The sequence below is a fragment of the Podarcis tiliguerta genome, assembly GCF_965153285.1.
Source record: "Podarcis tiliguerta genome assembly, chromosome: 7".
Classification (NCBI taxonomy): Eukaryota; Metazoa; Chordata; class Lepidosauria; order Squamata; family Lacertidae; genus Podarcis; species Podarcis tiliguerta.
Genome location: NC_139540.1, coordinates 7,263,238 through 7,280,250, shown reverse-complemented (window position 1 = coordinate 7,280,250; position 17,013 = coordinate 7,263,238). Strand labels below are relative to the sequence as shown.

The 17,013-nt window shown below is 45.4% G+C and overlaps 2 protein-coding genes across 3 annotated transcripts in view; one reads left to right on the top strand and one right to left on the bottom strand.

The window, feature by feature from the left end:
- Positions 1–17,013, top strand: part of LOC310682170 (mas-related G-protein coupled receptor member H-like) — a 381,144-nt gene that overhangs the window by 116,753 nt on the left and 247,378 nt on the right. The window lies entirely within an intron of this gene.
- On the bottom strand, positions 9,823–12,354 carry LOC310681846 (cation channel sperm-associated protein 2-like). The gene has a single exon (XM_083449814.1). It carries the CDS (start codon positions 12,320–12,322, stop codon positions 10,835–10,837), a length of 1,488 nt encoding a protein of 495 aa, XP_083305940.1. The 5' UTR covers positions 12,323–12,354; the 3' UTR covers positions 9,823–10,834.

Below are 17,013 nucleotides of genomic sequence, written 5' to 3'. Positions count from 1 at the left end.
GGTGAATACAGCACAAGATATTATGGGCTGTCCTGTGAATCTGCTGGATGACATCATGGAAGAACACTGCCTCAGGAGCATGAGGAAAATTCTCAGGGATGATTCACACCCTGGCCGGCACTTTCTTGATCTCCTGCCCTCGGGCACAAGATATAGAAGCATGATTAGTCGTACCAACAGGGTAAAAAATAGCTTCTATCCATGGGTTGTTAGGCTGCTGAATGAAAAGATAACAACAGGGCAACTGACTTTCAGGTTTGGTGGGTGTGTGTCAGTAAACGAGGGGAATTGAGACTAAGAGAGCTGAGTGGGGGGTGCTCATGTAATCTCACTGTATACAAGTTGTACAAGTGACAATAAAGTATTTCAAATTTCAAATTCTGGAGCTATGGCTGTTGTCAAGTCCTTACAGAGTAGAATGCTGGCCCAAGAGGCCAATGCTTCTGATGAATTGGTTGGGTACACTCCTCCCTTTGTCCACAACACTTGGTGTGGGAACTTATTCAAGAATAGAGGCACTTAAAATGAGCAGCCCCAGTTTGAAATGGGCACCACCCTTATATGACAAACTTAGATCCATTGATTTCAGCAGGTCTGCTCTGAATATGACATAGGCGGAATTCGACTGTCATGATTTCGTCCTTGGTTTTACCATTCTTCCTTGTGAACTGTTTTTAACATGACATATATGGGAAGGCAGGATAAATAAGTCAAGAATCTATAACAACTGGCCTTGTTCATATGATTTCCAAAGTGGTAATGGGAGGAAGCCACTGAGAAGAGGTCCCCATGACTGGAAAATATCAGTTGGGCCTTAATCTGCTGACATCCCCATTTTATGGGAGACACAAAGCTTCTTTTAAGAACACAGTGGAATCGGCAATTTCACACATACACCCCTATTCAAAAGACACTACAGAGAAACAAGGAATTCAGGATAATAACATCTTCCCTCCGGCTCTCAGGAGACACGCAGGAACGCAATCTGCTGTGTCGTGGCAGGACTGTTTAGAACGAAGTGCACAGTTTGAATATAAAACGCAAAATCATCTCATCGATGGACAACAATCAGATTACATGCAATGAGACTGGATTCCCCACCCACCCACCCCGGCTAATGAATTACAGAGAAAGAGACTATTCGCATTCTTCAGACACATCCTCTCCTCTAAATAAGATACAATCCAGCATATTGAATTTTATGTACTTACCTGTGCATGCATAAAAAATTAGGAATTAGTGCCTGATCCTGGCTGTGTAGGGTACTTAAACAGTTGCTCCTGTCAGTTTTAATAATGCGGAGGGAGGAAGAATAGCACCCTGATAGGAGCTTTTGAGCTCAAAATATTTGTAACTCCAGGTTCCTTATTGCATTAACTACCTGGTTGTTTGACACTGATTTATTATCCAACTTTTCTTCCTCTCTGGTGCATATGCAAATCCTTTTACTACTCTAAGCATGCTTTCTTAAAATAATTCGCTGCTACCACTGCAGTTTTGAGAGAAAGTGAAACATTCATATTAAGGAACTGTTGGTTGGATCCAGCGAAGACATTTTGCAAGCAAATTGACTTCTGATCAAGCAGTGGAAACTTTCTTACCTCTCTTCCCCCTGTGGAAACCCCCCCCACCTCACAAATCTGCTCTGGGGGTTCCCTAAACCCTCTGTAGCAGTTGGGGAACTGGCACCAGGAAATAGGAAAGGAAGTGGAAGTTCTGTTGCATGAACTCTTAATTCATGTCTCTCTGTTCATGCAGTGACTCCATTAAATTCAACCTTATAATGAGCTGCATAAATTGAATCAAGTCATGGTGGCTTAGTTGATAGATTGCTGGATTTCAGTGGTGGAAATGAGGTGGGATTACTGTTAGACCCATCATTAGTGAGGCCGAGGGTCACATATGCAAGAACACAACATGAATACAATTCTGGTAAGAACCAGTTGAAGAGGAAATTAGTGGCTGATTGCTAAAGGGTAAAGCAACTCCATGGAAGGTACAAGGAGGGTTCTGACATCTAAAGTAAAAATGGGTTGGGTAAGTTGTATCCATAGCTGTCAACTTTCAGATTTGAAAATAAGGGATCAGCAGCCAAAATAAGGAATCAGCAGCCTCACCTGTCCCAGGCACTCCTGTCTTCCACTGCCTCCCGCAGTTTGGTCAAACTCATGCTGGCAGCTTCGAGAACACTGTCCAACCATCTCGTCCTCATGGTTCAATGTTACTAGTGAGCAAAGTTACCCAGTCAGGATTTGAATCTTGGTCCTAACTTTTGGGGTTAAGTTTCTATTTAGCTGTCCATTAATACTGACAAACCGTATCTCCCATTCATCTCTCAGATCCCCTTGTAAATCTAAAGTACTGACCTCACCACATCCTGCGGTAAAAAATTTCCCCAAGTTAATTACACATTGTGTGAAGGTAAGTTTGTGAAGCTACAGCATTCCTACTATAAGCTTAAGAGACACATTCAGTCTCTCTCTCTCTCTCTCTCTCTCACACACACACACACACGCACAGAGTAGAGCCCCTCCGAGCCAAAGGCCCAAAGGCAGAAAGCCCAGCCAGCAGCCAAACGAAGCCTCAAGCGGTGGTTCCCACAGCACAGCAACCCGGCAAAGGGACACAGCAGCAAGGAAAACCACACTTGTCACCTCTCCGCTGGGAAGCACTGAAGCAAAGGCAAGCCCCCAGGCAACACGGCTGATTTGATTGGCACAAGGCATGCAAGCTCCATCCCCAGTCATTCTCAGACTCCTTATTGGGCAGCCAAGCAACGCAGTCGAGGAGCCTCCCTGACCGGCAGGGAGGGAGAGGAGCTGCTTCCTTTGAAATCTGGGAAATTTACGGGATATCAACAAACCCGGGATAGCAGCGGGAAACAGCGCTGGAATAAGGGAGTTTCCCGCCAAATAAGGGAAGGTTGACAGCTATGGTTGTATCTCATGGACTGTGGTTCGATGAGAGGTGGTGAAGCACTGGGATGGCAGAAGATGGTTGGATAGAAGATGAACAGCGAAGATGACACACAGTTGCCCACAAAGTTTGTGTCCTAACGGAAATGCTTTTACAGACTCTTTGGACTCTGGTATCTGATAATGCTGCTGGAGGAGACTCTTGAGAGTCCCATGGACTGCAAGAAGATCAAACGTATCCATTCTGAAGGAAATCAGCCTGAGTGCTCACTGGAAGGACAGATCCTGAATCTGAGGCTCCAATACTTTGGCCACCTCATGAGAAGAGACGACTCCCTGGAAAAGACCCTGATGTTGGGAAAGATTGAGGGCACAAGGATAAGGGGACAGGAGAGGACGAGATGGTTGGACAGTGTTCTCAAAGCTACCAGCATGAGTTTGACCAAACTGTGGGAGGCAGTGGAAGACAGGAGTGCCTGGCGTGCTCTGGTCCATGGCGTCACAAAGAGTCGGACACGACTAAATGACTAAACAACAACAACAAAATCAAGGAGAGGGTTTTCAAACCTGTTTTCTCCAGTGTTGTTAGCCTCCCATCAACCCCAGCTAGCTTAGTCAATAATCAGGCATACCTTCTAAAATATACTCGGAGTTGAGTGTGGATTTCATGCTCTTTATTCAGCTCAACAACATCTGATAATGCATTGCATGGTTGCCCCTTCTGATGGGACAGTCTGCCAAATGTCAGAAAGAATAGGTGAATCAGTTCTCCTTCAGGGGCAGATTATGCCATTTTGGGGTGGGTAACATAGGAATCAGGGCAGGGGCAGGGCATGGGGGAGTAGAGAATAAATTCTCAAGGAAAAACGGGGTGGGGTGGGGTTTTTTCCCACCGCAGGAATAATCCTTCCAGGGCCATCGATGGGGACAGCCTTCTGCCTCCCCTCCATGATTTTGGGGGATACAGTCTCTTCTCCCTGGAAGAGAGCTTCATTAACTCTGAAATTTTGGATCCCCTCCAAACTGATGCCAAGGTTTTGTGCTTGTTTTGCGCCAACCAGTGTGGTGTAGTGGTTAAGAGCGGTAGTCTCATAATCTGGGGAACCGGGTTCGCGTCTCCGCTCCTCCACATGCAGCTGCTGGGTGACCTTGGGCTAGTCACACTTCTTTGAAGTCTCTCAGCCCCACTCACCTCACAGAGTGCTTGTTGTGGGGGAGGAAGGGAAAGGAGAATGTTAGCCGCTTTGAGACTCCTTAAAGGGAGTGAAAGGCGGGATATCAAATCCAAACTCCTCCTCCTCTTCTTCTTCTTCTTCTTCTTCTTCTTCAACCTATGGGAGAGAAATATATGTCCATTGACTTGCACAGGGGGTTATGGAAAGACCCACAGGAAAGACTGAGGGTGGGGAAAATCTCACCCTTCCAGCAAGAACCTTGTTACCCCAAGAGTGGGCAATGGAGTTTGTGGGGAGCTTCTTTCAATTGATTTTCGCAGGGAACGGCATAGATCCATATGGAAAAAAATAATCACTGTTTTTAAGTTCTCCAAATCACTGTGATTGAAGTGCCCTGGGGAAATAATTCACTATGATTAAAGGCTAGACCTGTCCATCACGGCAACTCCCTATGCCCCTATAAATATCACTTTAAAACACACACACACACACACAAACAACCTTGATTGCAATCATAACCGTGGCCACATGTGAACTGCTGCCTCTGGCGCCAGAACATAAATGCTATGTTTAAACACAGAGCTCCACATGTGACTAAAAATATATATAATTAGTAACCAAGGCAACTAACTGTGATGGAACCTTGCTTTTAATAGCAAATACCAAAATAAGCTTTTTAGCAGTGCTTAAGAAATCTCTTCTGTGCATAGTATGCAAATTTAGATCATGCTGAGAGAGACGGAGGGGCAATTAAAATCAACATGTCAAGTGCTGTTTGGATAACAAATCTTTCGGGCCTCGCATATGCAATTCAAAAACCAAGCCACTTGCGCTAGGATGAAGAAGCCAAGCGCACAAGGACCAGCGCTGTATTCATAAACTAGATGCAAGAATATCAGAAGCTGTGCTTTACCATATCAGATATTTAGCTGGCCTAACTCAGTATGGTCTGGGCCACAGTCCCTTCTGGAAAACTTTCTGAGGACTGCATGCCACTGATGGAGAGGGCCAGAGATACTTGCACACTGCTCCGATAAGGCAATTGAGAGGCATTAGAATAAGTTAAAGACACATCCTAGCCATGAAAATACATTTTGTTAGGGATGCACAGCTGGGACGTAGCCTTGGGCAGGTTGGAAGGGCCAGGTAGAGAGACCTGGAAGACCACATTTGGGCCCTAGACACAGAGCCATAGCTAGGTGATCTTGCGCCCCTGGCAGAACTGTCCAGATTGCACCCCCTAGCCACTGACAAATTAGCTCTTCTTTCCACCTCTCCTCCAACCCCCCCCCCCATTCAATTCACCCTTTATTTAAAACCTTTTCTTATGAGGCAATAATCAATATTTTTATTTGTGGACATATTTATGGACATATTTTTAGCCGATTTCATGCCCCCGCCCCTCACTTGTGCCCCTGGTGGGGTCCCATCTCACCACCCCCTAGCAATGGCCCTGTCTAGACCCCAGGTTCCCCACCCTTGGTTTACACCCTTGGTGTTCAACTGATGGGTTGGGATGCACCACAAGGTCACAGCCTGATCTAAGGTGGGTTGTCACAGCAGCACTGCAACCATATAGATATATGGGTTGGTTGGTTGGTTGGTTGGTTGGTTGGTTGGTTTTTTAGTTGGTTGGTTTAAAAAAGATGTTGGTCCCCATATGCATATTTAGGTTCAAGATGGGTCCAAGGCTTGGAAAGGTTGAAGACCACTTGCCTAAACCAGTCCATTGCCAGAAGGCTGCACGTGACTTCCGCTTCCATTGGTCTGACCCTCCCACCAAGTCATGAGAGAGAAGATGGATGAACAGGTGGAAGTGAGGAAGGGATGAAGGAATGGATGAGAGGGTGGATTTGTGTGTGTGAGAGAGGGGGGAGTGTCCTATCTATATTTTGACAGATTAAACTCCATATTCTTCCAAGGAAATTCTGCAGTGTCCTGTGAAGGAGACAAAAAACCCAAAACAGAAGCCTCTTTTGCAAGAAAAGAAAACCTTTTAAACAGGTTTCAGCAGAGTACAGGTTTTGGGTGGACACGTGAGCTACCCTAGTACAAAGCAGCTTCCAGTAATAGTAATAGTAGTGATGTATGGAAGTGAGTGGGACGCGGGTGGTGCTGTGGGTAAAACCTCAGCGCCTAGGACTTGCCGATCATATGGTTGGCGGTTCGAATCCCCACAGCGGGGTGAGCTCCCGTCATACGGTCCCAGCGCCTGCCAACCTAGCAGTTCGAAAGCACCCCCGGGTGCAAGTAGATAAATAGGGACTGCTTACCAGCGGGAAGGTAAACAGCGTTCCGTGTGCTGCACTGGCTCGCCAGATGCAGCTTGTCACGCTGGCCATGTGACCCGGAAGTGTCTGCGGACAGCGCTGGCTCCCAGCCTATAGAGTGAGATGAGCGCACAACCCTAGAGTCTGGCAAGACTGGCCCGTACGGGCAGGGGTACCTTTACCTTTACCCTATGGAAGTGAGAGCTGGAACATAAAGAAGGCTGATCACCGAAGAAATTATGCTTTTGAATTATGGTGCTGGAGGAGACTCTTGAGAGTCCCATGGACTGCAAGAAGATCAAACCTCTCCATTCTGAAGGAAATCAGCCCTGAGTACTCACTGGAAGGACAGGTCCTGAAGCTGAGTCTCTAATACTTTGTCCACCTCGTGAGAAGAGAAGGCTCCCTGGAAAAGACCCTGATGTTGGGAAAGATTGAGGGCACAAGGAGAAGGAGGTGAAAGAGGACGAGATGGTTGGACAGTGTTCTCGAAGCTACCAACATGAGTTTGACCAAACTGGGGAGGCAGTGGAAGACAGGAGTGCCTAGCGTGCTCTGGTCCATGGGGTCACGAAGAGTCGGACACAACTAAACAACAACAAGAAGAATTGGAAGGAACCCTGAGGGTCATCCAGCCGAACCCCTGCAAAGCAGAAATCACAACAGAAGCATCCGTGATAGATGGCCATCCAACCTCTGCTTAAAAACCATAATAATAATAATGTGAATAATCCGTATTTGCTTGAAATGGTTAGTGAATAAGATTTCAGCTCATAATGTCCATCTCCTTTTATCTCATTTTGAATTTAATGGGTGGCGTGGCGTGGCCTTTTCTCATGCAGGATTTCAACCGATCAGCTTTATAATTGCTACACACCTTGTAAATGGAGCTATTCTCCACAGGGGGTTGGAGATGGTGACTCTGCACACGCTCGTCTCCTTTGTTTTTAAATCACTCACATTTTGTTTCAGATGGGGTTTATGAGGCTTCCCTTTTGCTCTGGTAATGATTTGTTGTTCAATTGTGTCTCATCCGGCTATTATCTTCAAAGCGCCTTGAGATGCAGCACATGAAAGCTGCTCTCACAAGTGGTTTATGGAACGGAATGAGAATTCAGGTATCAACAGGCTGCGATTAATGGGCCTGCACTAAATAATCAGAGTGTTCCTTCCTTCCTTGAAATCAGCAGCAGTGTCAGGAATGGAAAACCTGCAAACAAATGTCGTACATGAGGTGGATATAAACCTTGCTGATGTCCAGGTCCCGCATTTCATGTGCCTTATAAGAACTGATTGGTGACATTATTTGTCAACATATGAGATGAGAGCTGTAGGCAGTAAAGTAACAGAGCCATTATCACCCACTGCAAATCAAAAGAAACTACAGTCATCTTCCAAAGGGGAAGATAGTGGAACCATGCCATCACTCCTGATTTTAACTCTGACATCGATTGGCAAGTGAAATTAAAGCCTCCTCAAGCCCTGCTGAAGCTAGGGATAAACTACGCCCTTGTTGTAAAACTAGGCGCAGGTGGCGCTGTGGTCTAAACCACTGAGCCTCTTGGGCTTGCTGATCAGAAGGTCAGCAGTTTGAATCTCCGCAATGGGGTGAGCTCCCATTGCTCTGTCCCAGCTCCTGTCAATCTAGCAATTCAAAAGCACACCAGTGCAAGCAGATAAATAGGTACTACTGCAGCAGGAAGGTAAATGGCATTTCCATACGTTCTGGCTTCTATCACGGTGTTCCGTTGCACCAGAAGCGGTCTAGTCATGCTAGCCACATGACCTGGAAATCTATCTGTGGACAAATGCCAGCTCCCTAGGCCTGAAGCAAGATGAGCACTGCGGCCCCATATTCACTTTTGACTGGACTTAACCATCCAGGGGTCCTTTACCCTTACCTTTACATTTCCCACCACCCTGACACTTGCGTATGCTGTTTGGGGCTGCTGAGAGTCATATTTGCTACCTGTATTTTAATGAACATTGGGAGACACAAGCATAATGTCCTGAACCCCTGGCCTACCTGACAGTAAGTCAGTATGTCAAATTCCCAGTCCAGGGTCAATCCAGGTGTCCAAAGTCCAAAACAGAGCACCGTCCCAAAGAGATCTGGAACATCCAAGGTGAGAGTCAGGAGCTGGGCAGGTGAGGAGGAGAAGTGGAGACCAGGAAGCTTCCAGTCAGGGGCCAAATGATGGGAGTATGGAGCCAAAATTATGTCATTTGTGCTAGATTCTACAAGGAGGTTCTTGGGCTCTTCTGCAGGTCTTATACTTTGTAGGAGGGATGGGAAGACCTGTGGCCCATGGGATTTGCAGGACTACAGCTCTCATGAACTCAAAGCCACACATGCAGCCCATTTATCCATGAATTCAAAAACTGATGCCATGAAGTATAGCTGAATTTCTAAATTAGAGGTGTGCTGCCAATCTGGTCTGAAAATCATATTTGGGCCCAATTATAGGGAAGCTCTTCCCCTGTCTGTAGACAATAACTGATGTGCAGAGAATATTTTTTGGGGGGGAGAGATGGTTAGAGAAGAGACAGCAATGGCACTCTGCACATGTGTAAAGGCACACTTTCCTAAGCACATGCTGTACAAGTCTTACGGTGATGAGAAAAGCAAGGTTGAAAATTGCAGCCCTACCAAGTCAAAGAATTATCAGCTGCCGCCCGTCCAAATCATGAAAACATATAAATAAGGAATAGGGAATCTGTGGCCCTCCAGATCTTATTGGACTAGAACTCCCATCAGCCCTGGCCAGTATGGTCCATGAGGGTTGGTAGAAAAGCCTCAGTAAATTCAAGGAAATATAAAGTGTGTGGGGGACAGGCAAGAGAGTGTTTGAGATCTTGAGATGGTTTTTTTTTTTTAATTGCCTGACATTTCTGGTGGGAGGGCTGTGTCTCAGTAATTCCCGTAGACCAGCCCCCATGGACCGGGACCCCACAAAGCTCAAATGTTGCCTCTCCCTTTATCAGCCCCCACACCAACTCTGGTCATCTGGCTAGGCCCAAATATGTGTTTCTAACATGTATGAAAATCAGAGTGAACAAAATCAGTGCCTTTAGAGGTGTCATTTCCCTTCTTTACTGTCTCATTTCTTCCATTTGGTCTTTGATGATGCAGATTAACCTCTCCATTTACTTTTGGAGTAATATATCTAATCCTGTGTTGTTTTTTTATTTCTTTTGGATTGGATCCACAGTTCCCCTTCCTCTGATGGATGCCACTTTCTTTCCTGATGGGAATCTTCCTTGGATGCAAGTGGTCTTTCTGATGGACAAGAAATTCTCCTTCCAACAGAGAAAGAGAACCTTTGGATCCAAGCCATCATATTTTGACTTGTTCTTACCAATTTTTTAAGCTGCCTTGAGCCTCGAATGAACAATTCATTGAATCAATTTAAATAAATACTTAAAATAAGAATTCAGGAAGAAAGGCAATACCATAATCAATCATTTTAAAGCTGGAAACATTTCTTTAATTAATTAACCGCAAACATCCTTCTACTACTGATGTAACTGATTCTCTCAGCTTGCAATAAAATTCTGTATGTGGATATGTGTTCTCAGAATAAAGGAGTTATTTGCAACATTTCAATAAGACTGCTCTTCTGTTTTCCAGGAGGATAGATTTGTCAGTCACTTACTAGGGTGCTCATTAGGAATTTGTGGTATCACCCATATTGGTCAAAGGTGTACCATTGCTTCAGCTACAACATACTCTTTGAGCTCAGTATGGTGGGTTTCAGTTGCTTGATGAACTCCTTGGATTTGCCACAACAGGTAGGGAGTGTGGTCAAGGAGAGAAAAGGAAATGGGGTTGTGGTTCACTGAGATGTTGAAGGGACACCGTGTCACCTACCAGACATCAACGGCCAGCTCAAGTGGATGAAGAAGGAAATGACTTTTGGTTCCTAGAAGCTTCACCCATCTGACAGGAATAGAACAGGTAAGAAATGGAGCAAACTAGCGCTTCCCAGCTCACCTTTTAGTGAGTGGAAAAGGAAGGGCATGGACCACTCAATCCTCTGATCCAGAAGCCAGAGTGAGGTTTCCTCAACAGGAAACAGAGCTGTTCATTCCATTGCCTCCCCTAGGGAAGGCTATCCCCAGCGTTCAAGCAGGTCACTCCTAGCTTATTGCAAGACACTTGTGGTTAATTAATAAAAAGTTGGCTCTTTGGTCCATTATTGTGTCTTATGCCAACTTTCTGGGGGATGGGAGATTTTATTCTTGTAGATCAAATATTACATATGTGCAGAACAGATGTCTGTCTGGCCCACAGGAAAATGTGGCATTTGAGGGTGCACCCTGGTGTGCCTTGCTCATCAATGCTATGAAACCCTAGAGACATCAAAAAGTGTCCAAAACCTGCAGACCGGGTGGTTTTGTGATCTTTCCTTGCAGTTCTAATCTAATAGAAGCAGAAGTCCACACTTGCATCTTCTTGTTCCTTCAGAAGCCATCACTCCTTGTCCTCCAGGTTGGACAGAGCCAAGATGGCATAATTCTGCAATTGTTTGCGCTCATCCAGGTTATACTGCAGCTTCTCCAGCAGCTCAAAGTAGCGGAAGAGGGCGTCACGGGGCCAAATGACCTGCTCGTCATTAGCAGCCTCGTATAGCCCTGGCAGGTTCTTGTGGACATATGTTTCCCAATCCAGAGTCCCAGCCTCGACTTCTGGTATGCTGTATATTGTGGATGGCCCCATGCTCATTTTGTCCTGCCCCTGGGGTGAGCTGTACTTCTTTTCCAGCAATTCCATCTTAAATTTGTCAGCTTTCTGCTGAGTCTCAATCTGCTTCATTTCTTCACTCAGTTCATTCCGAATGGTCTGGAAATTGGTGACCATGGTGGCCACCATGAGGTTTCTGAAGATGAATGCCCCAATGAGGAGCCACAAGCAGATAAACAAGCCACTGATTGCTTTGTTTATCTCTGGGACCTTCCACGTGTCCTGCAGCAGAGCATACCAATGGTCCATGGTGAAGAGAATGAAGATGGTCACCAGTGAATTGGGCATGTCTTGAAAATACCTGTTGTACTCTAGGTCATCCAGGTTTGAGCGAGTATAGCCCTCAAAGAAGAAAATGCCTGATACGGCAAAAACATAGAAGAAGAAGACGAGGAGCACCAGGATGAAGCTCATGGCTTTCATTGCTTTGAAGAGGGACATAATGAGGATCCGGATTTGCCGGAGTCTAGGGAAGAGCTTTAAGCATCGCATCACACGGCAAACCTGGAGGAAGTATGTGACGGCCTTGCTGTGTTTCTTTTCAACGAGGAGTATCAACTCAGGGATAAAGGATATGATGGTGACTGTGCAGTCAAAGACATTCCAGGAGTTCTTAAAATAATCCTGAAAGCTAACAGCCCAGTTCAGCCCAATTTCCACCAAAAAGATGAGGACAATGACCCAGATCATCACTTCCATTGCTATCTTCATTTTCACAAAGTGGTCCTCCAACTTATCCTTTATCTCTACTAAGATCATGAGGACCACCATGTTCAGGCAGATGAGGATGATCATGAAGACTTTGAAGATTTGGCTGTTCAGGACTGAATAAGCCCAAATAGCAACAGGGGGCCAGCGGCTGCAGCGCACGCGGATACGGTTACGGCAGCGTGTTTCTCGGGTAATCACGACATTCCGTTTGGGCGCAACATTGAAGCGCACCAGCTGGTGATGGTCTGTGAGCATTATCTTCTTTAGCTTCCGGTGGTCCAGGAAATCTCGTATGTTATGGCGTGGAATAGCACTGCCTAGCCCCCGTAGATAGTCAATCAGATAGAAAGTGTAGATCAGCTTGGAGCGGATGGCATCTGCTCGGGGATGCAGTTCAAAGGGTACTTCATTTGTCTCTTTGGAAGCATGTGATGAGGGTGGCTGGTCCTCCATGACTCCTGCTGGCTCCTCCTGGTACGGCCCAGAGGAGATTGGAAGGTTCTTCATACAGCATAATAGACACTCAGTGGTGACCTCACAGGTGACCTCACACCTGGAGCAGTCAGAGCATTCCAATAGCCTGATTCTATTAGTATGCCTAGGACTCCAGTTCTTAGGATCAATGCATGCAATTATATAATGGAATGCAGACATGAGCCAGTATATCGTCTAACCTCAGTGGTCCATGCACTGGTAACCTCGAGGCTTGATTATTGCAATGCACTTTATGTGGGCTACCCCTGTATCTGCTTCAGAACCTGCAGCTAGTGCAGAATGCAGTAGCCAAACTAATTACATGACTAAACTACTGGCAATATGTTGCTCCTCCGCTGTGGCAGCTGCACTGGTTGCCAGTTTTTTTTTTCCTGGACCAGGTTCAAGGTGTTTGTGTGAATTTCCAAAGCCCGAAACAGCCTAAGCGGAAAGGACCATCTGATCCCTTATGCTTCACCTCTGATGGGCACTTCTTGTAGTTTCCCACAGCCCTGAAGTTCAATTAGCCCTTGCTAGGAAATATTTATTGTGGCAGACCCTGACCTGTGGCAGAGCCTGACCTGTGGAGCCTAGATGTCTGGAGCCTAGACCTTCCCTGCCTTCTTTCAGATGCCTTCTACAGAGCTGTTCTACAATGAAACGCACAACATACATACATACATACATACATACATACATACTGTTATTCGTATGCCACCTTTCCATAATTAAAACCATGCTCAAGGCCGCTTACAATGTGAAAAAAAAAAAAACATAATTACATTATAACGAAAGTGGTCACAAACAACATAAACAATAAAACATCAAAAGTTTGCAACCAAATTGGGGGGGGGGGGATCCACATAAATCATAATATCATCCAAAATAAAGATACAAAAATAAATGTCAATAACAGCAGCAACCATCCTCCACCAATCTACCTAAACAATTCACCAGCCCAAGAATCTATTCCGCAGCCTCAGCTTTTGTAGTTGGAGTCAGTCAAGGCTCTCCCCTCTTAGCCCAGGTGGAAAAAGGCTTGCAAGTCAGGGAGGAGGAGGAGGAGGAGGAGTTTGGATTTGATATCCCGCTTTATCACTGCCCTAAGGATTCTCAAAGCGGCTAACAATCTCCTTTTCCCTTCCTCCCCCACAACAAACACTCTTTGAGGTGAATGAGGCTGAGAGACTTCAGAGAACTGTGACTAGCCCAAAGTCACCCAGCAGCTGCATGTGGAAGAGCAGGGAATCAAACCCGGTTCAACAGATTACAAGTCCACCGCTCTTAACCACTACACCACACTGGCAGGTCTTTCAGGTCTCATAGCCAAGATGCTCTACTTCAGAAGGTGGGGTATCTTCATTGGAGGTTTTTAAGCAGAGGTTTTAAAAAAAACAAAAAACAAAACTTTCAGGACCAGTGTTATATGGTCTCAGCGGCTGCCCTCAGTCATCAGTCTAGCTGCCACATTCTGGATTAATTGTAGTTTTCGGGTCACCTTTTTAGTGTTTAATGTTAAGTTTCTATATATATTGGAAGGTGCCCAGAGTGGCTGGGGCAGCCTAGTCAGATGGGTGAGGTATAAATAATAAAGTTATTATTGTTGTTGTTATGGAACAGGACATCCCTATTTCCATCAGAGAAATGTTGGAGGGTATAGAGAAGGCTTCTAGTATCATTTGAATGTCACTGAGAAGCTCTCCTGCAGAATGCAGTTAAATAAGGGCTAAAGAAGTCTTATAATGGAATTGGCATGTGAAATAGTGTCTGTGTGTCATGAGCGGTCTAATAAAGGGTTTCTGTGAACCCAAAGAGCTCTTCCATGGAGGATGCCTGGTGCAACTCTACATGACTGCCTGCTCTCCTCTGGGCTCTTTATGGGGCAGACCTCACTATGTCACTGCAAGAGCCACTGTTCTGGGTGTGCCTGGTAACTAGAAGGAGGCAAGTTTATCTTTCACTCACTTCCCTGCAGAGTTGCAGCAGAATAACTAGATCTCTAAGGAGACCATTGAGTCTCTGGATGAGTCACTGGTCTGAGCATGCCTCTTTGAAAGAAGAAAACATGTCCAGAACCAGCCACTCATGCAGAAACAAAGAAAAAATAGAGGTCTACTGGAGGCAAGTGATTCTCATACAGTTTAGAAAACAGGTCAGAGTATTTTTAAATGTGCAGGTCAAACGATCAGAAATCATGGCCTAGGTGGGTCTTCTTCAACTTTGGATCCCCAACTCCAATCATCCCTGACCAGACCCTCTAAGTGTCCCTATTTTCCAGTGATGTCCCTGATTTGAAGAAGCCATCCCAGTTTCTCATTTGATCCCAGAATGTCCCGCTTTTCCTTAGGATGTCCCTATTTTCATTGGAGAAATGTTGGAGGGTATGGAGTTATCCAACCCCTGAGCCATCTTAAGGCAATCCTATATAGGGAAGGTTTTTTTAAACGTTTAATGTTTTATTATGTTGTTGTTTTTATGTTGGAAGTTGCCCAGAGTGCTGGGGCAACCCAGTAAGATGTGTGGGATAAAAATAGTAAAATTATCATTATGGAATGCTGCGTCCCTATTTTCATCGGAGAAGTGTTGGAAGGTGTTATGTACTGGGAAACCCAGCCAGATGGGCAGGGTACAAATAATAAATTATTATTATTATTATTATTATTATTATTATTATTATTATTATTATTACTGAGTTGAATAGGATCCAAAATGCAGCTGTCTCTTTTGGTCCTAGAACAATAGGATTCAGAATGCAGCAGTCTGATTGGTCTGTGGGAGTCACCCAATCCAACTCCAGGTGGAAGTGAATCCGCAAGCTGATTGGCCTACAGGAGAATCCCAAAATTAGCCAATCACGTGGGGCCAGTTGTGTAAATAATGTATATAAAGCAGATATTTTGGGGGGAACTTCCATTCCTCACTACTATGAGCTGAATAAAGAGCATGAAATCCACACTCGACTCCGAGTATATTTCAGAAGGTATGCCTGATTATTGACTAAGCTAGCTGGGGTTGATGGGAGCTACAGGCCAACAGCACTGGAGAACACAGGTTTGAAAACCCTCTCCTTGATTTTGTTGTCGTTGTTGATTAGTCGTTTATTCTTTGTCACCCCATGGACCACAGCATGCCAGGCACTCCTGTCTTGCACTGCCTCCCACAGTTTGGTCAAATTCATGCTGGTAGCTTTGAGAACACTGTCCAACCATCTCGTCCTCTGTCGTCCCCTTCTCCTTGTGCCCTCAATCTTTCCCAACATCTGGGTCTTCTCTTCTCATGAGGTGGCCAAAGTATTGGATCCTCAGCTTCAGGATCTGCCCTTCCAGTGAGCACTCAGGGCTGATTTCCTTCAGAATGGAGAGGTTTGATCTTCTTGCCGTCCATGGACTCTCAAGAGTCTCCTCCAGCACCATAATTCAAAAGCATCAATTCTTTGGCGATCAGCCTTCTTTATGGCCCTGCTCTCAATACTTCCTTTCAAAGATTGAGTGTGGAATTTGATGCAGCTGCAGCACAGGGACGCTAGGGGGTGTAAAGCCATAACATTCAAGAAGCAATATCCTTTTAGATTTTTGTGTCATGAATCTCAGAGGGTGTGGGGCGAAGGAGAGACGTGCCATCAGCTGCTTCCTATTACAGATGCTGCTGGCTTTGGGTTTTGCTTAAAAGCTTTCTCTTTTCGAATCCCATTACAACTCTATGCAGGCCATTAGTTAATTAAGTGAAGCTACCGGAGTCTTTGATTGTCTGAATCTGTCATTACTCTTGGCCAGCCACCTTTGGGGATTTACCTTCCTCCACACAATCACTAAATGTGGAAAGCAAATACAGAAACCAGGCGACAAAAACCAGCAAGAAAATGAATTCCTCTTGGGGCCAAGCCAAATCTGTCTCCTTCTGCCAAGTACATTAAATCACTAGGTGCTCTCTTCCCTCCCCCCACAAGACACAGTGACACTGGCAGCCTCTTGAGTAAAAGGGAACAATGAACTCATTACGGAACCCAGTTATTTTTGTAGCCTCCTCAGTATGATCAAAATGGACACCGGGTTCTTTTACCCTACAGTCCAGGAATTCTGCTTCTCCACCCCCATCGTTCAGCCCGGACACTGAGTTCCTCCTCCAAGGGTCTTCTGGCGGTTCCCTCAGTACGAGAAGTGAGGTTACAGGGAACCAGGCAGAGGGCCTTCTCGGTAGTGGTGCCCTCCCTGTGGAATGCCCTCCCTTTGGATGTCAAGGAAATGACCAGCTATCTGACTTTTAGAAGACATCTGAAGGCAGCCCTGTTTAGGGAAGTTTTCAGGTATTGATATTATGCTTTTAGAGATGTTGGTAAGCTGCCCAGAGTGGCTGAGGAAACCCAGCCAGCTGGGTGGGGTATAAACAATGTTGTTGTTGTTGTTGTTGTTGTTGTTGTTGTTGTTGTTGTTGTTGTTGTTGTTATATTACTGAACTGCAAGTGAAGGGTGGAAATCAGGGGTGCTAACATTTCCTTGATGAAAATAGGGATGTCCTATTCAATAATAATAATAATAACTATAACAACAACAACAACAACAACAACAACAACAACAACAATAATAATACCACAAACATCTGACTAGGTTGCCATTTATACAAATGAAAGTGGGACATCCCGAGATCAGATCAGAAACTGGGACAGCTTCTGTAAAACTGTGACTGTCCCTGGAGAACAGAGACACTTGAAGGGTCTGCAATGGCTA

Coding starts and splice junctions, on each gene's coding strand:
- LOC310681846 (XM_083449814.1), bottom strand. CDS start 12,322: ATGAAGAACCTTCCAATCTCCTCTGGGCCGTACCAGGAGGAGCCAGCA.